Source organism: Chiloscyllium punctatum, chromosome 15 (assembly GCF_047496795.1).
Source record: "Chiloscyllium punctatum isolate Juve2018m chromosome 15, sChiPun1.3, whole genome shotgun sequence".
NCBI lineage: Eukaryota > Metazoa > Chordata > Chondrichthyes > Orectolobiformes > Hemiscylliidae > Chiloscyllium > Chiloscyllium punctatum.
Window position 1 is genome coordinate 63,606,659 of NC_092753.1, and position 25,045 is coordinate 63,631,703.

The window sequence follows — 25,045 nt, forward strand, 5'->3', positions numbered from 1 at the left end:
TCCACTCACCCAATAACTTTTAGAAGTTGAGTATTATCACACTTTTACCATCTAGGATTGAAGTCAGTATTGCTATGAATCCACAAATTTTGTTTACTGTTTCTTTTAAATAGAGCTCAACAACTTACACTGCCAAATTACTTGCACAGCAATATCACTCCTTCCATTTTGTGGTGTTCAAGTGGGCCAAGTGCTGGCAAATGGGGCTAGATTAGGTTAAAGATAGCTAGTCAGCATGGACGATTTGCACCAAAACGGGTCTGTTGCCGTGCTGTACACCTCTATGGCACTTGGTGTGGCAATGTGGTTAGCACTGCTGCCTCAACACCAGGGACCTAGGTTCGATTCCAGCCTCAGGCGACTAACTGTGTGGAGTTTGCACATTCTTCCAGCGTCTGCGTGGGTTTCCTCCAGGTGCTCTGGTTTCCTCCCACAATCCAAAGATGTGCAGGTTAGGTGAGTTGGCCACGCTAAATTGCCCATAGTGTTAGGTGCATTAGTCAGAGGGAAAATGGGTCTGGGTGGGTTACTCTTCGGAGGGTCGGTGTGGATTTGTTGGGATGAAGGGCCTGTTTCCACACTGTAGGGTATCTAATCTAAAAAAAAAAGCCCTGGACCCCCTCAACTGCCAAATTCTAGCCACTCTATTCCTGGAGGAAGAACGCCTCATCTTCTGCCTTGGGAACCTCCAACTGCATGGGATCAATGTCGATTTCACTAGTTTCCTCATCTCTCCTTCCCTCACCTTATCCCAGAGCCAACCCTTCAACTCAGCACTGCCCTGTTGTCCTACCTGTCCATCTTCTTTGCCAACTATCTGTTCCACCTCCCACTCTGACCTACCACTATCAGCTCACAATCCACCTTCATCTACCTATTGCAATCCCAGCTACACCACCCCCCACCCCCCCCCCAGCCCCAACACCCTCCCATTTCATCCCCTTTGCCCCCACATATTCCTGATGAGTTTATGCTCAAAATGTCGACTCTCCTGCACCTCAAATGCTGCCTGACTGGCTGCGCTTTTCCAGCACCACACTTTTTGACATAGATACACAGACCATATACACAAAACCAAATATCTCATTTGCTTTATCATCTGAAGGAGAAAGATACTCCAAAATTTCATCTGCCTTCAAGCTCGCTATTAAGCATTTATGTGCAATGATGTGCTGGAACCATTCCATTATTCAATATGGAAGTACAAAGTAATGCAACTTCATAGCTTGGTCATGATGTACGAAAAATAAATTACAGTGCAGAAGATGTATGAAAAATAAGTTATGGTGCAGAAGTCGACTTATAGGAGAACAAATAAAAGTGAAATATTGACTTATGCTCCTGACATGTACTAAAACAAATGAAATTCCATATAATTTGATGAACAGCATGGAAAAAGTTAACATTACTACATTATATTTCATGAATATGAACACAGTAGTGAAATGTAGGAAACATGCAGTCTATTTGTACATTGCAAGTTCTCACATTCTAGCAATGTAACAATAACAAGGTAATCTGTTTTAGAACACTGACTTAGGAATAAAAACCAGGCAGGACACCTTTAACAGTCCTCTCACTCTTCTTCATTACCCAGGGATCTTTCACATCCATCTGAGGTGCCAAACAATGCCTTGGTTTCATGACTAATCCAAATGACATAGACCTTTTAGTATAGCAGTGCTCCACGATAGCATTAATCTAGATCTTGTTCTCAAACCTCAAGTGGGAACTTTGAAACCACAACCTCCTAATCAAGAGCAAGCTACAACTGACCAAATAAATTAGTATTTAAAAGTTGTAGTCTTGTACAGAAGCAGTACAGTTATAGAAAACATGAGAGAGAGAGAGAGAGAGAGAGAGAGAGAGAGAGAGAGAGAGAGAGAGAGAGAGAGAGAGAGAGAGAGAGAGAGAAAAAAAAAATGGAATTTCAGGAAAACCTGCTCACAGTGTAGTTTCAGCATTCTAATCAAATTATCTATTCTATGTCACCCTCAACTAAAATTACAGTTCTCATTTTCTGCACCACAGAAACTTTGCGATCTTTCTATATTTTGCTTTATTAATTCATGGGGTCATCACTACCTCAATGAGCATTCCTTGCCCATTCTTAATTGCCCTCTGGATAAGAGTCAAACACTTTGCCATCGGTCTGGAGTCACATGCAGGCTAGAGCAGGTAAGGATGGTAATTTCCTTCCCCAAGGACATTAGTGAACCGGATGGATTTTCCCAACAATCGGCGATGGTTCATGGTCAGCATTAGACCCCTAATTTCAGATTTCTATTCAACTCAAATTTCATCATTTGCCATGGTAGGATTTAAACCAGACCCCTAGAACATTACTGAAGTCTCTGGATTAACAGTCCAGCAATAATACCACTAGGCAATTGCCTTCCTTTGTGAAGATTATAGTGAAGCTACAGTTAGATTAGAATTCAAACAGATGAAAATAAGTTACATGACATTTAATTTTGCAATTGCTAGAAGATGTGCATCATCATGCTCACCTGACACCGCAGAAGCATTCGTTGGAGTTGATGCAGGAGTCTGATTCCGAATGTGAGGAGGGATAAGGATTGATGCCAGTGCTGGGTTGCTCGACAGTTCTGCAAAATCAATTGAGATGTCTAGAGTATTTTATTCACTAACTATTCAGAATTTCTGTAGAAGACCACTGAAGTGCTGACAGAGCTTTCTATTACACAGTAGAATTTTATATCATCCTTTGCTCTGCCCATCAGTTGCAATAAGAGTGTTAATCAGAAAATGCCCATCTGCAAATGAATCAATTTATCATCATTTGAAGTGCCTTCAGAGTTCCAGTTATGCAAAGAAATGCATCTTCTCAGCCATGCATCAATGTGTATTCTACTTTCAATCTTTCTACTCAATCCTTGACTGAAATGATGACAGCTAATAAGATATAACAGACCCAGCATTGTTCTCTAAAATTTTCAGGGGGTTTCGTTTTCTTGTGACAGACAGCCAGGGATCAAATTTGCTCTCTAGGTGAAACAAAATGCCACTAAATACAAGCATAAATATTGGACACAGATACAGAAGCACTGGCTTATTGTAGGGGTGCAATCTCTAGCACCTTATCCAAACTGACATGAAAAACATGAACTAAATCAATGAAATCCAATAGATGGCTCAGTCTATGCATGGTCACGTCCTGCAAAGATTACAATAGTTTGTGATAACTATATAGCAAGTTATTCCTTCCCAACTGGTAATGAGACCAATTGCGCCCTCCATTGTCAATCCATGTCAAATGAAAAAAAAATCACACTGAATTGACCCAAAGACTTTTGTGGACTCTAACTTTCAGACAGAATGGATAAAATTACTGTAACGGGGGAGCCCACCTTATAAACTTCAGACAATGATAAGCATTTTTGCACTGACTGAGGTTAAAAATGCTCAACAACGCACTTCAATATACTGGAAAGCCTAGGACAGGAAGGCAGATTTTAAACAGTTAGAAATGTTTAAGTTACATTCTGGAATTCCCGACTTCAAATGCCTGCAGCCAATGATGGTGAAGACAACAGAAACAAAAAGGTACAGGAAAAGCTCAGGACATGGGGAAGGGTGGTAGGCAAATTAGAAGGGAAGAGAATCTTTAACACTGACTGATGTGGTGTAAGAGCCATGGAGTAGAGTTTGGTTAAAGATACAGTGGTGACGTGCTGAATGGCTCCACAGGCAATAAGGAAGGGAGGAAGTTGGGTGGAGATAAATTGGTGAAAATCAAGCCATAAAAGGTGATCAAAACATGAAGTAAAAGTTTCAACATTGTGGGAGGAAATTAGTAGAAATAGAGGTGAAACAAAAACAAAAAGCAATTCTGGAGACAGGTGAGCTCATGATCGAGAACTATGGTAAGCTTCTGCATTTTGGGCTTAAGTCTATGGGGGCAATAAAGATTGGCGGATGTTAAGAGGGCAGGGACCTATAGGTATTTTTATTTTGCTGACATTGAATTGGTGCAAGTTAACTTAATCATATAGAGTCATAGAGATGTACAGCATGGAAAAAGACCCTTCGGTCCAACCCGTCCATGCCGACCAGATATCCCAACCCAATCTAGTCCCACCCGCCAGTGCCCGGCTCATATCCCTCCAAACCCTTCCTATTCCTATACCTCTTAAATGTTGCAATTGTACCAATCTCCTCCACATCTTAAGGCAGCTCATTCCATACACATACCAAGATATAAAAGCAATTTGAAACAGTTAGCTAATGACACATTAAATAGCTGGATTGCATCTCAACACAAAGGATGACTACAAGGTTTTAAGTAACCTTCCCCGGTTATACACTGCAAATTAAAGAAACATGAAATGAAAATCGGAGGTTTTGCACAATAGGAAAAACCACTGAAGATGGCACAAATGTTTATTATCCAATAGGTAGGATAACAATGGGATGAAATTAATTCAATAGAGGTAAACTGCAGACATATTTTATAAAAGTGAGTATTTGCAGAGTCACAGGTAGCAGAAGAATGCAACTGAACTATGTCATTGATGTGGTCAGCAAAGTTTTGGAAAGAATTTGGAGGGAGAGCATTTATGAGTACTTGGAAAAGCACAGCGTGATTAAAGGCAGTCAGCATGGCTTGGAGAGAGGCAGGTCATGCCTCATACATTTTATTGAGTTCTTTGAGGAGGTAACAAGACAGGCCGACGAAGGTTGAGCAGTGGATGTGGTGTATAAGAACTTCAGCAAGGCATTTGATAAGGTTTGCCATGGTAGGCTCATTCATAAAGTCAGGAGGTATGGGATACAGGGAGATTTGGCTATCTGGATTCAGGATTGGTTGGCTGACAGAAGGCAGAGAGTGGATGTCGATGGAAAGTATTCTGCCTGGAGGTCAGTGTTGAGTGGGGTCCCGCAGGGCTCTGTTCTTGGGCCTCTGCTCTTTGTAGTTTTTATAAATGACTTGGATGAGTAGGTTGAGGGATGGATTAGTAAATTTGCAGATGACACAAAGGTCAGAGATGCCACTGATAGTATCGAGGGCTATTGCAGGCTGCAGCTTGACATAGGCAGGATGCAGAGCTGGGCTGAGAAATGGCAAATGATAAATGCAAAGTGATGCATTTTGGAAGATCAAACTTGAATGCTGAATACTGGATTAAAGACAGGATTCTTGGCAGTGTGGAGGAACAGAGGGATCTTGGTGTTCAAGTACATAGATCCCTCAAAGTTGCCACCCAAGTGGATAGGGTTGTTAAGAAAGCATATGGTATTTCGGCTTTCATTAACAGGGGGGATCAATTGAAGAGCCACGAGGTTTTTCTACAGCTCTACTAGTCCCTGGTGAGACCACACTTGGAATATTGTGTTCAGTTCTGGTCACCCTACTATAGGAAAGATACAGAGGCTTTGGCGAGGGTGCAAAGAAGGTTCATCAGGATGCTGCCTGGACTGGAGGGCTTGCCTTATGAAGAAAGGTTGACTAAGCTCAGACTTTTCTCTCTGGAGAGGCGGAGGAAGAAAGGTGACCTGATCGAGGTATACAAGATAATGAGAGGCATGGATAGAGTCAATAGCCAGACACTTTCGCCCAGGGCAGGATTGACTGGCACAAAGGGTTATAGTTTTAAGATAATAGGAGAAAGGTATAGAGGGGAAGTCAGAGGTAGGTTCTTTACGCAGACAGTTGGGAATGCATGGAATGCCATGTCAGCAGTGATGGTGGAAGCAGAGTCATTAGGGACATTTTAGCGACTGCTGCACATACACATGGATAGCAGGGTGCGTAGGTTATGCTATTTTATTTCACATTAGGATTAATCCTTGGCACAACACTGTGGGCCAAAGGGCCTGTTCTGTGCTGTACTTTTCTATGTTCTAGGTTGATGACTTCAACTGCTTGGTTCAATGCTATTCAATTTAAAGCTCGTGAACTGTATTTTTCAATATCAAGCATTTCATCCAGGTTTCCTCTCCCCCTGAGAGGCTGCATCTTTTGAAGAAAATGTGCGTAAACATTTGTAGCAACAGAAGGTACTAACCTCAAGGAGACAAGGCAGAATAAATGTGCTTTGGGTTGCTTTAGCAACACATTGTCATAGATACAATGGGCCAACCAATGGCTTCTTGTGTGTAAACATATATGGTTCCACAGTAGGCTGGGATAGGATTTCGAAGGCAGTCTGGCACTTCAGTTAAGTAGTCATTATTAATAATAATACAAGTCTCAACAGGGAATAATTGACAGAGGTACTGCAGTTGATTCCAATCTAAGCAACAACAGTGATGTATGTTTGGGTCTGGCACATTAGCTCTTTCTAAACTTTTAATCTTGGAAAGCAGTACATGAATTAGTACAGATGCAAGCTTTGAGGTTGCCTGGGAAGTTATTAATCAGTTGGAAACAATATTTGCTTCTTTGGATGTCTCCAGACAGCAGAATTTCCAGAACCTGACCATCTATATGCCTGACTTTTGCCCGAAAAGTCGATTCGCCTCCTCCTTGGATGCTGCCTGACTTGCTATGCTGTTCCAGCACCACACTCAACTCTAATCTCCAGCATCTGCAGTCCTCACTTTTGCCCTGCACGCGCATCTATAGTCATTCCTGGTCATTCTGCAGCTTTAAATCATTCTGGCTGATAGTGAAACAGATCCCTCAAAGAGCACAATGTCACAGAGGCAAAAGCAATGATAAAAATGGTTTTTCCCCTACCAATGGATGATCATTGCTTGCCTCCTGGATCTACTGAAGACAGCACCATTTTTAATAAGGCATGGCACTATTGTTTTTCATCAAGAATGGACAGGAGAACCTTCCCAGGCCATAAATGGATTTTGATGTATCAGTAGCAGGTTGAATTTGCAGATCACTTAGTTTTTAAAATGTCACTGTCATTTTTTGGTTATAAACCACTTCCTTACCTTGAGTAGTGAAATTAAACAGTAATGGTTTCTCACGTCCATTTGGTAACTTGACATTTGGGTCCCGTAATTCATCGAAGAATGTATGTGCACATGCCTCTAGAGGCGTCAGACGGGCGGTTGGTGTATATTCAAGCAGACGGCTACACAATGCAATGGCTTCCGGAGGAGTGCGGGGTCGGAAGACCTGCAAAAAATAAAGTGCTTAATAATTTACAAATTAGTAACTGAAAAGATGACACAAATGGCTTCACTGGCTCAGTGGCACCACCACTGTCCAAATTTGAAGATGTCTGGTGCAAGCACAATTCTAATGAAGAATGCATAATTTATGCCAAGTTCAGAATTAGATATTTCAGCAAGAACAGAGAAGATAGTAAAAGAGGGGGAGGTGTGACATTGTTAGTCAAGGACAGTATTACTGCGATAGAAAAAAACGTTTGAGTACTCGTCTGCGGAGGTTAGAAACAGGAAAGGAGAGGTCACCCTTTTGGGAGTTTTCGGAATAGTTCCAGAGATGTGGAGGATAGGATAGCAAAAGATAACTCTGGATAGGTGCGAGTGTAACAGGATAGTTATTATGGGGGAGCTTTAACTTTCCAAATATTGACTGGAAATACAGTTCTAGTACTTTAGATGGGTCAGCTTTTGTCCAATGTGTTTCCTGACACAGTATGTAGACAAGCCAATAAGAGGCAAGGACACATTGGATTTGGTACTGGGTAATGAACCAGACTAGGTGTCAGATTTGGAGGTAAGTGAGCTCTTTGGTGATAGTAACCACAATTCAGTTATATTTACTTTAGCGATGGAAAGGGATAGGTATATATCACAGGGCAAGTTATTGCTGAGGGAAAAGATAATTAGGATGCAATTAGGCAAGATTTAGGATGCATAGTATGGGGAAGGAAACTGCAGGGGATGAGCACAATTGAAGTGTGGAGCTTATTCAAGAAAAAGCTAGTGTGCGTCATTGATAAGTATGTACCTCTCAGGCAGGGAGGGAGTGGTCAAGCAAGGGAGCCATGGTTTAACTGAAGAAGTTGAATCTCTTTTCAAGAGAAGGCTTACGTTAGGACGAGACGTGAAGGCTCAGCTAGGGCACTTGAGAATTACAAGTTAACCAGGAAATACCTAAAGAACGAACTAAGAAGAGCCAGGAGGGGACATGAGAAGTTGTCGATCAAGGAAAGCCCTAAAGCTTTCTATAAGTAGATCAGGAATAAAACAATGTCTAGAGAAAGATTAGGGCCAATCAAGGACAGTAGTGGGATGCTGCATGTGAGTCCAAGGAGATCGATGAAGTGCCAAACAATAGGTTCCGTCAGTATTCATACTGGAAAAATATAATGTTGTCATGGAGCATTATGATATGCAGGTGACTAGACCAAATGGGATTGAGGTCCATAAAGAGGAGCGGTTAGCTATTTTTGCACTTTCCAGAATTGCCAAGTCCCATGGGCTGGATAGGATTTATCCTAGGATTCTGTGGGAACTTAGGGAGGGGATTGCCAAGACTTTGGGTTTGATCTCTTTGCCATCATTGTCTACATGAATACTGCCAGAAGACCGGAGGATAGCACATGATGGCCCCTTGCTCAAGAAGGAGTGTAGAGACAACCATGGTAATTATCAACCAGTGAGCCTTACTTTGGTTGTGGGTTAAGTGTTGGAAAAGGTTATAAGAGATCAGATTTATCATCTAGAAAGGAATATGTTAATTAGGGATAGTCAACACGATTTTGAAGGGTAGATCATGCCTCACAAACTTGAGTTCTTTGAGATGGTGACCAAACAGGTGGATGGGGGTAAAGCGGTTGATGTGGTGTATATGGATTTCAGTAAGGCATTTGATAAGGTTCTCCATGGTAAACTATTGCACAAAAAAAAACAAAGCAAGGGATTGAGGGTTTGGATAAGAAACTGGCTAGCTGAAAGACAGGTGGTGTTAGCTTTTATTGATAAGAGGGATTGAGTTTTGGAGCTGCAAGATCATGCTACAGCTATACAAAGCTCTGGTGTGGCTGCACTAGGAATATTGTGTACAGTTCTGGTCACTGCATTATAGTAAGGATATGGAAGCTTTGGAAAGGGCTCAGAGAAGATTTACCAGGATGTTGCCTGTTATGGAGGGAAGGTCTTATGAGGAAAGGCTGAGAGACTTGAGATTGTTTGCGTTAGAGAAAAGAAGGTTGAGAAGTGACTTAATTGAGACATGTAAGATAATCAGTGTTAGATAGGGTGGGCAGACAGTGTCTTTTTCCACGATTGTGATGGCTAGTACGAGAGGACATAGCTTTAAATTGAAGAGTGATAGATATAGGACAGATTTCAGAAGTAACTTTTTTACTCAGTAATAGGGGCACGGATTGCACTGCCTGCAATAGTAGTAGACTCGCCAACTTTATTAGCATTTAAATGGTCATTGGATAAACATATGGATGAAAATGGAATAGTGCAGAATAGATGGGCTTTAGATTATTGTGCCAACCTGTGGAACCATCGAGGGCTGAGGGCCTGTACTGCACTGTCATGTTCTATGTTCATTGCAGTACTGGAGGAGTGCTGCACTACTGGTTACATCTTACTCAAAAGAGCCATTCAAGGTCCTTCTCAAGCAGATATGAAAATTCTCAGAATAGCAGAACTCTCTTGGTAGAATCTAAATCTCTCCAAAGATTAGCAAGACCATTAGGTCTTGGGTTTTATCAGAAAGGGATAGAATTAAAAAGTAGGAAATTTAGACTAAACCTGTATTAAAATTTTGTTAGTTCACACTTAAAAAACTGCACGTGGTTCTGATTGTTATGTTATTGAAATGATAGAGGATGCAGAAGTTTTACATGACACCCAAAATGCATGCTTCTATATATCAGGAAAGGATTGAGACATTGGATTTCTTCCTTGCGGAGAAGAGGCTGAGGCACAGTGGGTCAGGCAGCATCCAAGAAGCAGGAAAATCAACATTTCAGGCAAAAGCCCTTTTGCCCGAAATGTTGATTTTCCTGCTCCTCGGATACTGGTGCTTTTCCAGCACCACTCTAATCTAGACTCTGGTTTCCAGCATCTGCAGTCCTTGTTTCTACCAAGGAGAGACTGAGGGGCAATCTAATCAGAGTTCTATAAAATTAAATATTGTGATAAATGGATGCAGAGAGTTTTGTTTTTGGTACAGAGGTGCATAAATTAGAGCCATGAATATAAAACAGTCACTGAGAAATCTAACAGGGCGTTCAGAAGAAACTGCTTGACCCAAAGATGGCGAGAATGCACAACTAAATGTCAGACTGTGGTGGAAGCAAATAGTATAGATGTAGACAATGACCGTTTTCAACAGGAGACAATCTAACCATCACCCTCTGACATTCAATGGTGTTATCATCATTGATTCCCTCAACTATCAAAATCCTAACCAGATCCTAATCCTATCCTATCTGGTTACCACTAACCAGAAATTGAACTGACTCGCCACAAATTACAAGAACAGGTCAGAGGCTAGGAATACAATGGCAAGCAAGTCACCTTCTGAGTCCTGCAAGTCTGTTCACCATCAACAAGGCACAAGTTAGGTGATGGACCACTCATTTGTCTGAATGGATGCAGCTCCAATAGCACAAGAGGCTTGACATCATCCAGATCAAACCAGCCTGCCTGACTGGCACCACATCCACAAGCAGCCACTCCCTTGACTTCAGAGGACGTTAAGTAACAGCAGTATGTACTACCCACAAAATGCACTACAGCAATTTGCCAAAGATCTTTCAACAGCACCATTCAAAACTCATGGCCAGTACCATCTAGAAGGACAAGGGCAGCAAATACATGGAACACTACCACCTGCAACTTCCCCTCCAAGTCACTCATCATTCTGACTTGGAGATATATTGCTGTTGCTGGGTCAAAATCCTGGAACTCCCTCCCAGAGGGTTTTGTGGGTCAATCTACTGCACATGGACTGCAGCAGTTTAAGAAGCCAGCTCATCATCATCTTCTTAAGGGCTTAAAAGCAACCATTATTCCTGACATGATCTGGTTGGGCCAAAATGGTTTGTTTCCTGTGCACATTTCTTTTTGTGTAGGATTATTTAGGATAAGAATGCCAAAATGAAATGTTACTAGCATCATATGAATAAGTTCATGTAGCTTTGTTTTTCTGATATGAATGAACACGTTTAAATCAAGTGTGGCAGACTGACACCTCACTTTGAACAGACTCACTCCCCACGACTAATGCAGTTTGACTGTAGCATAAACAGCAAGATGCAAAACAACACCTCATCAAGATTCCTTTGGCAGCAAATTCCAAATTCACAAATACTACCGCCCAGTAGGACAAAGACTGCAGGCACATCTGAACACAACTTGCAAGTTTCTCCCCAGATCTCTCACAACACTGGACTTAGAACAATATCATAATTCTTTCATTATCAATTAAACCTTTCTTTCTTAACTGCACGATGGTGGTACCTCCATTGTAAATACTGTGGCATTTCAATAACATGGCTCACCATTTGTTGCTCAAAAACAGTTAGGTTTGGGCAATAAATCCTGGTTTTGTTAATGATATCCACATCCCACGATCAATTAACACATCAAAAATTTGTACTATATTGTCTTTCAAGAATACCTCCAGCTTGCATCAACATATTTTTGCGGAAAGTCAAGATCAGTTGAGAAAACTTGCAAGTTCATTGACAAGCTACTTCAGATTCCATGTTCTTAGTATGAATATGTCAAGCATCTGACAAGTGATTAAATGTTAAATCACAGGTATAGTCTTCCTCATCCCAATTACGATCAACTTCCACACACAAATAAACAGCTATACCGGTTAGCTGGTGAAGACACTGGAGTGATATTTCTGCTAGGTTTTGCATAAACATAATACATATTCCTGATGAAGGGCTTTTGTCCGAAATGTCAATTCTCCTGCTCCTCGAATGCTGTCTGACGTGCTGTGCAACTTTGCCTGGTTCCATTATTACCTTAGAAAACCTACCATAATTTTCCTTGCTGTAACTGCACTGCTTTCTCTGTAGTCCATCAAGGATCAATCGTTGGACTCATTTATTTTTTATTTGCAAGCTGTGATTTGGTGACAACACCCAAAAACAATTGTTGTGCATATATGCTGATGACAACCAGCTCTGACACAAAGTCCCCACTGTATTAAAATTTGCTCAAAATAAATGCAGGGAAAATGAATGTCATTGTTTGCAGCCCCAAACTATATTCCCTAGCACCTTGCAATGCTTGACAACGTTAAAGGCACTGCATTAATACAAGATGTTATGATCCTAGACCACATTGCCAAATTTTACATTATCAGTAACTTGTAGGACCAGTAACATTGTCCTAAAAACAGTGCACCCAACCCCAGCTCCTCGAAAAACGCATTAGCGAACTGGACGAACTTTGGACCATTCGGGAAGCGGAGGGGATTACAGAGAGGAGTTACATGGAGGGAGTCACGCCTCAGCTAAAAGAAGGTAGATGGGTTACTGTCGGGTGGCGAAAAGGGAATGGGTCAGCAGTGCAGGGATCCCTGTGGCAGTTCCCCTCAAGAGCAAGTGTATCATTTTGGATACTGTTGGGGTCAACAACTTACCAAGGGTAACCAATGGGGAACAGGTCTTTGGCACAGAGTCTGTCTCTGTTGCTCAGAAGGGAAGGGGAAAGAAGAGCAGAACATTAGTCATTGGGGAGTCCATAGTTAGGGGGATAGATTGTCTCATTCCCACGGAACATCCTGACTCATGTTTGGTGTGTTGCCTCCCAGGTGTCAGGGTTTGTGATGTGTCTGATAGTGTTTTCAGGATCCTTGCGAAGGAGGGGGAGCAGCTCCAAGTTGTGGTCCACATAGGCAGGAAGAGAGATAGGCATTTAAAGCAGAAATTCAGGGAGCTAAGGTGGAAGCTTAGAGCTAGAACAAACAGTTATCATCTCTGGTTTGTTGCTCATGCCATGTGCTAGCGAAGCGAGGAGTAGGGAGAGAAAGGAGTTGAACACGTGGCGCAGGAGGGAGGGGTTTTGGATTCCTGGATAATCTATGCTCTTTCTGGGGTAGGTGGGACCTCTTCTGGTTCAGGTGAAGACCATTCTGTTTGTAGAGTACCAATATTCTGGGGGGATATTTGCTAATGCTCTTCGGGTGGGTTTAAACTAATTCAACAGGGGGATGGGAACAGAAATTGTAGTTCAAGTAGATGGGAGGAGGACAGTAATGAAGTCAGAACTAAGATTTCAAGATCACAAGGCACCAGCAGGCAAGAGGTTGGTTTGAAGTGTGTCCACTTAAACGCCAGGAGCATCCTTAATAAGATGGGTTAACTTGCAGCATGGGTTGGTACCTGGGACTTCAATGCTGTGGCCATTTCGGAGACATGGCTAGAGCAGGTTCTGGGATTTAGAGATTTCAGGAAGAATAAAGAAAATGGTAAAAGAGGGGATGATATGGCATTGCTAGTCAAGGACAGTATTATGGTTGCAAAAAGGACTTTTGAGGACTCCTCTACTGAGGTAGTATGGGCTGAGATTAGAAACAGGAAAGGAGAGCTTGCCCTGTTGGAAGTTTTTTTATAAGCTTTTGAATAGTTCCTAAGATGTAGAGGATAGGATAGCAAAGATGATCCTCGATTGGAACAAGTGTAACAGGGTAGTTGTTATGGGGGACTTGAACTTTCCAAGTTCAACGAGGAATACTATAGTTGAAGTACTTTAGTTCGGTCAGTTTTTGTTCAGTGTGTGCAGGAGGATTTCCTGACAGTATGCCAACAGGTCAACAAGGGGTAAGGCCACATTAGATTTGGTACTGGTTAATGAACCCGGCCAAGTGTTGGATTTGGAGGTAGGTGAGCACTTTGGTGATGGTGAACCACAATTCAGTTATGTTTATTTTAGTGATAGAAAAAGATAAGTATATACTGGAGGGCAAGATTATTGCTGGGGGAAAGGCAATTACGATGCAGTTAGGCAAGATTTAGGATGCAGAGGCTGGGAAAGGAAACTGCAGGAGATAGGCACAGTTAAATGTGGAGTTATTCAAGGACCAGCTATTGCAGGTTCTTGCTATGTACCGGTCAGGCAGGGAAGAAGTTGTTGAGCGCGGGAGTAGTGATTTACTAAGCAAGTTGAATCTCTTGTCAAGAGGAAGGCGGCGGCTTATGTTAGGATGAGACGTGATGGTTCAGTTAGGGCACTTGAGACTCAAGTTAGCCAGGAAGGACCTAAAGAGAGAGAGAGAAGAGCCAGGAAGGAACATAAGAAGTCACTGGCTGATAGGATCAAGGAAAATCCTAAGGCTTTCTTTAACTATATCAGGAATAAAAGAATCACTAGAGCAAGATTAGGGACAATCAAGCATAGTAGTGGAAAGTTCTGCGTGAGTCAGAGGAGATAGGGAAAGTGCCAAATGAATACTTTTCATCAGTATTCACACTAGAAAAAGACAAAGACAATGTGGTCAAGGAGAATACTGAGATACAGGCTACTAGACTAGGTGGGATTGAGGTGCATAAGGAGGTGGTGTAAGCAATCCTGGAAAGTGTAAAAATAGATAAGTATCCTGGGCTGGACGGGATTTATCCTAGGATTCTCTGGGAAGCCAAGGAGAAGACTGCAAAGCCTTTGGCTTTGATCTTTATGCCATCATTGTCTACAGGAATAATGCCAGAAGACTGGAGGATAGCACTTGATGTCCCCTTGTTCAAGAAGGTCTTGGTGTCCATGTACACAGATCTCTGAAAGTTGCCACCCAGGTAAATAGTGCAGTGAAGAAGGCATATGGCGTACTGGCTTTTATTGGTAGAGGAATTGAGTTCCGGAGTCCTGAGGTCATGCTGCAGTTGTATAAGACTCTGGTGCGGCCGCATCTGGAATATTGTGTGCAGTTTTGGTCGCCATACTATAGAAGGATGTGGAGGCACTGGAACGGGTGCAGAGGAAGTTTACCAGGATGTTGCCTGGTATGGTAGGAAAATCCTATGAGGAAAGGCTGAGGCACTTGGGGTTGTTTTCATTGGAGAAAAGAAGGTTTAGGGGTGATTTGATAGAGGTGTACAAGATGATTAGGGGGTTAGATAGGGTTGACAGTGAGAACCTTTTTCCACGTATGGAGTCAGCTATTACAAGGGGGCATAGCTTTAAATTAAGGGGGGGTAGATATAGGACTGATGTTAGGGGTAGGTTCTTCACTCAGCGAGTCGTAAGTTCATGGAATGCCCTGCCAGTAGCAGTAGTGGACTCTCCCTCTTTATGGGTATTTAAGCAGGCATTGGATAGGTATATGGAGGATAGTGGGTTAGTGTAGTTTAGGTGGGCTTTGATCGACGCAACATCGAGGGCTGAACGGCCTGTACTGCGCTGTATTCTTCTATGTTCTATGTTCTAAGGGGAGTAGAGACAACAATGGTAATTGTAGGCCTGTGAGCCTTACTTCAGTTGTGGTAAAGTGTTGGAAAGGGTTATCAGAGATGGGATTTATAATCATCTAGGAGATGAATAAGCTGATTAGGGGTAGTCAACGCTTTTGTGAAGGGTAGGTCGTGCCTCACGAACCTGATTGAGTTCCTTGAGAAAATGACCAAACAGGCGGATGAGGGTAAAGCGGTTGTGGTGTACGTGGATTTCAGTAAGGCGTTTGATAAGGATCCCCACTGTAGGCTATTGCACAAAATACAGAGGCATGTAACTGAGGGTGTTTTAGCAGTTTGGATCAGAAATTGGTTAGCTGAAAGATAACAGAAGCTGGTGGTTGATGAGAAATATTCATCCTGGAGTTCAGTTACTAGTTGGGTACTGCAAGGACATGTTTTGGGTCCACTGTTTTTTGTCATTTATATAAATTACCTGGATGAGGGTAGAGAAGGATGGGTTAGTAAATTTGCAGATGACACTAAGGTCGATAGAGTTGTGAATAATGACGAAGAATGCTGTAGTTTACAGAGAGACATAGATAAGCTGCACAGCTGGGCGGAGGGGTGGCAAATGGCGTTTAATGCAGAAAAGTGTGAGGGGATTCACTTTGGAAGGAGTACTAAGAGGAATGCAGGGCTAATGGTAAAATTCTTGGTAGTGTAGATGAGCAGAGAGATTGCAGATCGTTGAAAGTTGCCACCCAGATTGATAGGGTTGTTAAGAAGGCAGAGAGTGTGTTAGTTTTCATTGGTAGAGGGATTGAGTTTCGGAACCACGAGATCAGCTGCAGCTGAACAAAATTCTGGTGTGGTCACATTTGGAATATTGTGTACAGTTCTGGTCACATTATAAGGAAGACGTGGAAGCTTTGGAAAGGGTTCAGAGGAGACTTAAGAGGATGTTGCCAGACATGGAGGGAAGGCCTTACGAGGAAAGGTTGAGGGACTTGAGGCTGTTTTTGTTAGACAGAAGGAGGCTGAGAGGCAACTTAATTGAGACATAAAAAAATAATCAGAGGGTTAGATAGGTTGGACAGTGATATCCTTTAGAGATTAGATTAGATTACATTACAGTGTGGAAACAGGCCCTTCGGCCCAACAAGTCCACACCGACCCGCCGAAGCGTAACCCACCCATACACCTAAATTTACCCCTTACCTAACACTAGGCGCAATTTAGCATGGCCAATTCACCTGACCTACACATCTTTGGACTGTGGGAGGAAACCGGAGCACCCGGAGGAAACCCATGCAGACACGGGGAGAACGTGCAAACTCCACACAGTCGGTCGCCTGAGGCGGGAATTGAACCCGGGTCTCTGGCGCTGTGAGGCAGCAGTGCTAACCCCTGTGCCACCGTGCCGCCCATTTAAATGGCCTTAATGTTAGCGAGTCTACTACCGTTGCAGGCAGTGCGTTCCACGTCCCTACTACTGAGTAAAGAAACTACCTTAGAGATCTGTCCTATGTAAATCACCCCTGAATTTAAAGGAAAAAGGATGCCACTGTCTCTCTCTGTAAACTACAACATTCTTTGTCACTATTCACAACTCTACCGACCTTAGTGTCATTTGCAAATTTACTAACCCATCCTTTTCTACCCTCACCAGGTAATTTATATAAATGATAAAAAAAAGTGGACCCAAAACATGTCCTTGCAGTACCCAACTAGTAACTGAACTCCAGGATGAATATTTCCGATCAACCACCAGCTTCTGTTATCTTTCAGCTAACCAATTTCTGATCCAAACTGCTAAAACACCCTCAGTTACATGCCTCTGTATTTTGTGCAATAGCCTACAGTGGGGATCCTTATCAAACGCCTTACTGAAATCCACGTACACCACAACCGCTTTACCCTCATCCGCCTGTTTGGTCATTTTCTCAAGGAACTCAATCAGGTTCGTGAGGCACGACCTACCCTTCACAAAAGCGTTGACTACCCCTAATCAGCTTATTCATCTCTAGATGATTATAAATCCCATCTCTGATAACCCTTTCCAACACTTTACCACAACTGAAGTAAGGCTCACAGGCCTAAAATTACCACTGTTGTCTCTACTCCCCTTCTTGAACAAGGGGACATCAAGTGCTATCCTCCAGTCTTCTCCTTGGCTTCCCAGAGAATCCTAGGATAAATCCCGTCCAGCCCAGGATACTTATCTATTTTTACACTTTCCAGGATTGCTTACACCACCTCCTTATGCACCTCAATCCCACCTAGTCTAGTAGCCTGTATCTCAGTATTCTCCTTGACCACATTGTCTTTGTCTTTTTCTAGTGTGAATACTGATGAAAAGTATTCATTTGGCACTTTCCCTATCTCCTCTGACTCACGCAGAACTTTCCACTACTATGCTTGATTGTCCCTAATCTTGCTCTAGTGATTCTTTTATTCCTGATATAGTTAAAGAAAGCCTTAGGATTTTCCTTGATCCTATCAGCCAGTGACTTCTTATGTTCCTTCCTGGCTCTTCTCTCTCTCTCTTTAGGTCCTTCCTGGCTAACTTGAGTCTCAAGTGCCCTAACTGAACCATCACATCTCATCCTAACATAAGCCGCCGCCTTCCTCTTGACAAGAGATTCAACTTGCTTAGTAAATCACTACTCCCGCGCTCAACAACTTCTTCCCTGCCTGACCAGTACATAGCAAGAACCTGCAATAGCTGGTCCTTGAATAACTCCACATTTAACTGTGCCTATCTCCTGCAGTTTCCTTTCCCAGCCTCTGCATCCTAAATCTTGCCTAACTGCATCATAATTGCCTTTCCCCCAGCAATAATCTTGCCCTCCAGTATATACTTATCTTTTTCTATCACTAAAATAAACATAACCGAATTGTGGTTCACCATCACCAAAGTGCTCACCTACCTCCAAATCCAACACCTGGCCGGGTTCATTAACCAGTACCAAATCTAATGTGGCCTTACCCCTTGTTGACCTGTTGGCATACTGTCAGGAAATCCTCCTGCACACACTGAACAAAAACTGACCGAACTAAAGCACTTGAACTATAGTATTCCTCATCAATATTTGGAAAGTTCAAGTCCCCCATAACAACTACCCTGTTACAATTTTCAGAGACTGCAGGTTTACACAGTACTAATGAATGCAAAATTAATACCCATAAAAATGCAGTTTTTGTTGATACAGGTCGGCCTGCTATAACACGCATTTTGTCGACATGAATTTGCTGTCATGCAATTGACAAAATGGGGACACTCTCTAAAGTGCGAACTTTCAAAATATGTGTTGGCTGTAACTCTATTACATTAGAAACAGCACTTAGGTGTTGCCAAAGTGCGATTTTTCTATAATGCAGGGTTGCACAAGAACATAACAGCTACGTTATAGAAGAATTATCTGTGCAGGGCGAACAGGATATTTCTACTTTAAATTCTTAAATTAGAGGAATTCTGCTAAGGACAAAAGGTTTAAATCCAAGAGGGACTTTGAAGGAATCTCAAGTATTAGGGTACTTGACACTCATGTGAAACCAAGTATGACCATTGAATGTTGACAGGATTCAACTTGGCCACAATGCCCTAATGGTACTCTTGTATGTAGAATGCATTTTAATGTTTGCTTCAATTTTTGAAAGTGTGAGGCATCATGGAAACTAACTGTGCAATGGTAGGATATCAACTGGGCAGAAAAATACAATGATCAAATATAAAACTGGATTTTCTAGAAAGCTAAAAAGCATGTGGAGGTTGAACTACAAACAAAGAATAAGAAAACCATACTCAAAGACAATTTCCTAAGCTGAACGCCTACATTTAATGCACAAAACACTGAGCCAGTTCAAATGAACATGATACAAACTTATGGTTTAATTTCTAGGTTTCCTTCATTGACATGAATGTAATACAATTGCTCATGCTATCCCCATCAGCATTCAATAATGTGGGTAAAATACACAAGGACAAATGGCAGAACAAACCTTAAACAAAAGTTTACATGTCATTTCTCATTCTGTGCTTTGAGTTGTGACAACAATTCAGTAAAATGTCACATCACCAGGGATCTGAGTATATTTATGGAAAATTGTTTTCAAGTTATGCTCAACTGCTAGTTTAATAAAAATCATGGACTTGCAAGAATAACCAGATCATATGAAAGCTTTATGCCTCATAAGAGGCAGTTAACTTCATTACTCTCAAGATCACATTACAAAATAATACCTAGATACATGACGAATTTCCTTGGTCTATTATGAAATATTTAAAACTTAATGAACAATTTTTAGCTTTTGGACTTTTATCCAGAAGAGTGCAGTATATTCCCAATGAACAGAAGACCTCAAATTCAGTGGTGCATATTTTATTGGAACTCACTGACAGCTCAGTGATTAGACGAGATATCAGATTTCACCCCCTATATGTACTATTATATACCAACATGCAGTTGCAGAAGACACTGTGCAAAGATGAGACTTGGACAACATTAAATACTACTCATAATAATTTGGTGTCAAATGTGCACATGTTCAGTCAAGAAAGGGACTGCTTAAAACATTAATACAAATATTTGAAAGTGATAAGAAATAATGAGAATAGCATATATTTATCTTAAAAGGTCATGAAGCATCAATACTATTGCAATAGATTCACCACAAAGCAACTCAGAAACAAGTTTTTTGGATGATTTTGAATTATGACGTTACGGACATTATCAGAGTAATCAGGCAATACTTATCAGTAAGACCTGAAGTCTTTCTTCTTTATCTCTCACCACACCCCACTCAATGCTGTGGCTACACAAGTGAAACGCTGACGCTGTAGCATGATGCTTTTCTCTGGATCACAACTTGGTTCACTAACTCACTTGTCTTCCTCTGTTCAACTGCTAATGGACACATTCACATGTCAACTTCCCCTATGCTTGTCCCAGTTTCTCAATGTCTTCCTCAAATTGTCTTTTACTTATTTCTTCTATGCATTCACATGGCAATTAATCAAATAGCAAGTCATCCATTCATACATAATAAGCTGGCATATTCATTCAGCAGTCACTGAAAATTATCTCCTTTTACCAATGAGAACAATTATATAATTATAAAGCATATGTAATATTTTAGTGGATTCACTCAGTGGTCTCTGGTGGTTTCGGGCACAGTTAGGATTTCATAGATTACAGGACTGACTAAAAAACAATTAACTCCCGTGTACTGGCCCAACTGTGAGAGCTTTCAGTATAATGAACTAAAATTCAAGAAATTGTTTTCAAAAGCTCCATGTGCAATGATCAGCAACTGAAAATGTTTTTAATGAAGTTTCATAGGTTAAGGCCAATCTGGTATTCATTCGAATTTATAATAATAAAACTGCTCAACTGAAAAACATTAAGGAACACAAATCTGGATCCTTTCCAATTTATCTTTCAAGAATTAATGGCTGAGACACACACATTTGCTGTATCAATATCTGAAACAACATTAATGCTAAATGAAAATTCTCTAAACTGTATCAGGCAAGAAAAGGAACTATCAACTAAATTATATATTATATATTTTAGGTTTATATTACTTGGGGAAAAAAGTTTTAAAAAACTATTTATTTTGGGTTAAGAAAGTTTTCATGATAACTTCTATTGACATTTGGCAATCTGACAATAATAGAAATTAGCCCCGACTGGGCTTGCTACCAGTTCTTAGCCTAATAAACAAGGCTTGGTATCACTGTCAAAATAATATTGTTTTGCTTACCTTAGTCCAAGGATGTGCCTTGATCTGAGGGAATTTGAACTCAGTGTAGTTGGGATTCATCTCTCTGATTTGCTCTCTTGTTGGTGTTCCCAGGACCTACATACAAATGTAATAAATCTTATGTATTGTATAATCGGATGAATATTATGCACAAATACAATTCATTAGATGGCACAATTAACAAAGTGAACACTAATGTTCAACATCCTCAAATCTGTTGTATCTAGCATATAAAAGTTGGTCACCAAGATGTAATACTACTGTTGTCTATAGGGATGTTAGGTTATCAGCTATTCTTTGAAATAAATTCAAATCATGTATAAATAGCAAGATCAGAAGGTTGGGATCAAAACAGATCATCTCATTGCCGTTATAGACATGACTGACTGAAATGCATTAAAAGCTCCAGCTCCCAATAGAAAAATAAGTTGCTTGCACATGGCACAATTGGATAGAAAATCATTTAAACTATTTTCACAAAGAGTACACCCACATGCATGAAATAAATCACCAATGTGAAGCCAATTGAGAACTACCTCAAGGCTTCAAGTAACAAATTAGGAAAAGCTGAATGAAGTAACAGAATTTTTTTTAAAAAAAAGTGACAAGCAGTGAATGCACCCCGTCAAACTGAATAATCAGATAATTGCAGAAATGCATTGTAATGAGTCATCTTTTCTTTACTGAAGCAACATATCGAGTAGGTTGCCGAAAAGAGAGAGAGGGTATATAGAGGGGTAAACCGATGAAATGGACCATTTATAAATAAACACACGATACACTGAAGTATTGAGAGAAATGGAATTATACCTTTATAATTTCTACCAGCTGATCAACACCACTGTCACCAGGGAAGATGGGCTGTCCTAGCAATAGCTCTGCTAACACACAGCCAGCTGACCATACATCTACAAAATCAACATAAGCAGTTAATTTTTACAGCATTACTGCAACAGCATTTCTTTTTAAAAACGTGATCACAATCAGTTTTAGATTCACTCTGAAATTTAGTGCTAAATTGATATCAGTTCGCATCCTTTCATAAATTTACTATTCCAGATAGTATTAACAGTGGAGAACAATTAAGAATTAAGCAGCTCTGTTATATTAAACTTAGAACAATGACAAGATCTAGAGGGTAAAAATGTGATGGTGTTTCACTCTTTTCTAAAGCAATGACAGAGATTCACACTTCAAAGTCTGAAAACTAGATCCAAAATAAGTTAATCTAAAAACATGGTTTATTTTCTTCCAAATAACATTTCAGATCTCTTTCTCTCCATGTCACACAGTCATCAACTAGCAGGAATGATCTAATTTGGTACCATTTATGACACTTATGCAGAGCTACCAGGTTAGTAAACACTCTAGTGGAGAAGTTTGCAGCAGGACCTAACTCCCATATTATTTTTAAAAGATGGATAATCAGCACTAGATCGATTCTGGGTCCAATCTGAGATCCTTTTCTCATTGTATTGATAGGGCCAGTCTAGGATACAGCAGACTGTTCCCTTTCACTTGTAACATTATTCTGCCAAGTAATACAAAACAATTGAAATGATCAGTTTTTCCAACTTCTGGAGATGAAGGAAACTATAGAACTTTAATTTCCAAAAAGACTCAACACTCAAGGGAAACAATGCAAGAAATTCAATTCTGTTGAGCTAAACAGTTAAACCTGGAGACTGCTTCATATTTGCACCAGTATGAGGAGCGGCAAATTAACCTTAATTTGGATAAATGTGAGGTATTGCATTTTGGTCAAACAGACAAGGGCAGGATTTACACTGTTAATGGTAGTATTGTCGAACAAAGAGATCTAGATAGTCAGGTACACAATTCTTTGAAACTTGCATCACAGGCAGACAGGGTGTCTAAGGCAACATTAGGCATGCTCGCTTTCATTGCTTAGACCACTGAATATAGGAGTTGGGATGCCACGTTAAGGTTGCACAGGACATTGGTGAGGCCACTTTTGGAGTACTGTGTATGGTTCTGGTCACCTTGGTCTAGGAAGAATATTATTAAATTGGAGAGGGTTCATAAAAGATTGACCAGCATGCTGCCAGGACTGGAGAGTTTGAATTTACATAGATAGACAGGAAAGATTGGGATTCATTTCCTCCAATGGAGCACAGGATGTTGAGAATGGCCTTACAGAAATTTATTAAATCATTAAGTGCATTGATAAGCTGAATAGCAAAGATCCTTTCCCTAGGGTAGGGGAGCTCGTATGTTTGAAATGAGAGGAGAAAGAGGAAAGTGGCAACTCCTCTCCTCCTCCTCCTCCCCCACCATTAGTGGGGCCCATATGTATAAAAAACTGCCAGAGAATGTGGTAAATGCAGGTACCAATACTATATTTCAAAAGGCATTTGGATAGATATATGAATATGGGCCAAACGCAGGCAAGTGGGACTAGTTTAGTTTGGGAAACTTTGTCGGCATGGACGCATTGGACCAAAGGCTCTATCTGCACGCTGTAGGACTCTGACTCCATAGGGTTAATCTGGCATAAAGGAAATACATGATTGAAAATTGGCAGAATCTTGGCCATGGTTGAGTCAAGCCTCCTTGATCTTTCACAACCACTAATCAAACCCCTCATGCTGAACTTCCACTAACAAAATTGGTCACACTCCAACCTCAAACCTAGTTATTCCAGATTCAAACAATACATATCAGATTTCTGAATTCAAACAGGCATTCTTAAGGTACTTAATTAAAAGTTAATGAAAAAGGCAAAGATTATTTTCACTTAGACCTGTATTCTATTTACCTTAATAGATTTTTATTGCACAAGTCACATCCAGAATTGAAAAGTTCACCCAAACACAGGTCCACAAACAGTGTTTGATGTCCATAAAGGATGATTAAAAGAATTGAAAGTTAAAATTTTCTGACTTAAATAGCAAAATACATAGTCTGGGTTCAGCACTTTGCTTGGACTTTGATTAGTTATGCAGTTTGCTATCAGTTTCAAGTTTGAGCATAACCTAATCACATTGGAGGATATTTGAACTGAACAAAATTGTGGAAAAAAATGACCATATTCATTGCCACATTTTCAGGTTGAACCTCTAGGGTGTACTTAGGGAGACATTGCTCAGCCGAAATATTACTGGTTTGTTAGATTATAGTACTTTTACATGCTGCTGCTTGTCTGGTAGGTTTGAAAACACTGCATTTGAAGATTTTTTTGTCAATTGGATGTAATATCACAAACTCTTCAGCATTTTACTAACGTCTATTTATTCCCTCTACTGGACATGTGTAAACACAGATTCATGCCAGTAGCATACCCCAAAAGGGCAAAACATTGTTTTAAAATCAGAGCTAAAAGTACAAGTGCGCATACTGAAACTAGCCCCATTAATTCTACAGTAAGAGCCTTGAATCACTATAAATTATCACCATCTTAATATATGCTAAAGGGAACTTTAGGCATAAATGAAACCATCTTTTGAAAACATGTATTTGGTAGTTTTGACTTTAAAAATTTGACAAGAATGACTTATTATTTCTTTGATAAGCAAATTCATGATCCTGAATTTTAAAACCAATATAATGAGCAGAGCTCTTGTGCAATGAAACTAGACTTTTACTGCTGATACATTATGAGCAATGCCTCATTGCATAAGCACTTTGAACTGAACACTCCCAAGAATGAATCAGTTTCAAAAGGATTGTAAAGTGTAGTATGAGTAACACAGGAAATAGATAGCAAGATGATGTAGAAATTTTAAAGCTCGCTGTTGTAGAGACCTGATCAAACATGCAGACCAACAAACTGGGAGAAAGTGAGGACTGGAGATTCAAAATACTAAAACACCAAAAAAAAACTCACCTATACTGGAGGTATAATCTGTGGCACCAAAGATCAACTCCGGTGCCCTGTAGTACCGTGAGCAGATATAAGAAACATTTGGTTCACCACGCACCAATTGTTTTGCACTGAAATAAAAGAAATTAGAAAGTGAATATTCTGTACAAATATTTAAGTTAAAAGTATG

The 25,045-nt window shown here is 40.7% G+C and overlaps 1 protein-coding gene across 1 annotated transcript in view; it reads right to left on the reverse strand.

Moving 5' to 3' along the window:
• Positions 1-25,045, reverse strand: part of gsk3ba (glycogen synthase kinase 3 beta, genome duplicate a) — a 181,769-nt gene that overhangs the window by 9,571 nt on the left and 147,153 nt on the right. The window contains exons 6-10 of the mRNA XM_072585306.1: positions 24,880-24,986; positions 21,843-21,940; positions 21,033-21,128; positions 6,913-7,099; positions 2,511-2,609 (exon numbers count right to left, since the gene is read on the reverse strand). Of these exons, the coding sequence (XP_072441407.1) occupies positions 2,511-2,609; positions 6,913-7,099; positions 21,033-21,128; positions 21,843-21,940; positions 24,880-24,986 (587 nt within the window). The remainder of the gene's footprint in view (positions 1-2,510; positions 2,610-6,912; positions 7,100-21,032; positions 21,129-21,842; positions 21,941-24,879; positions 24,987-25,045) is intronic.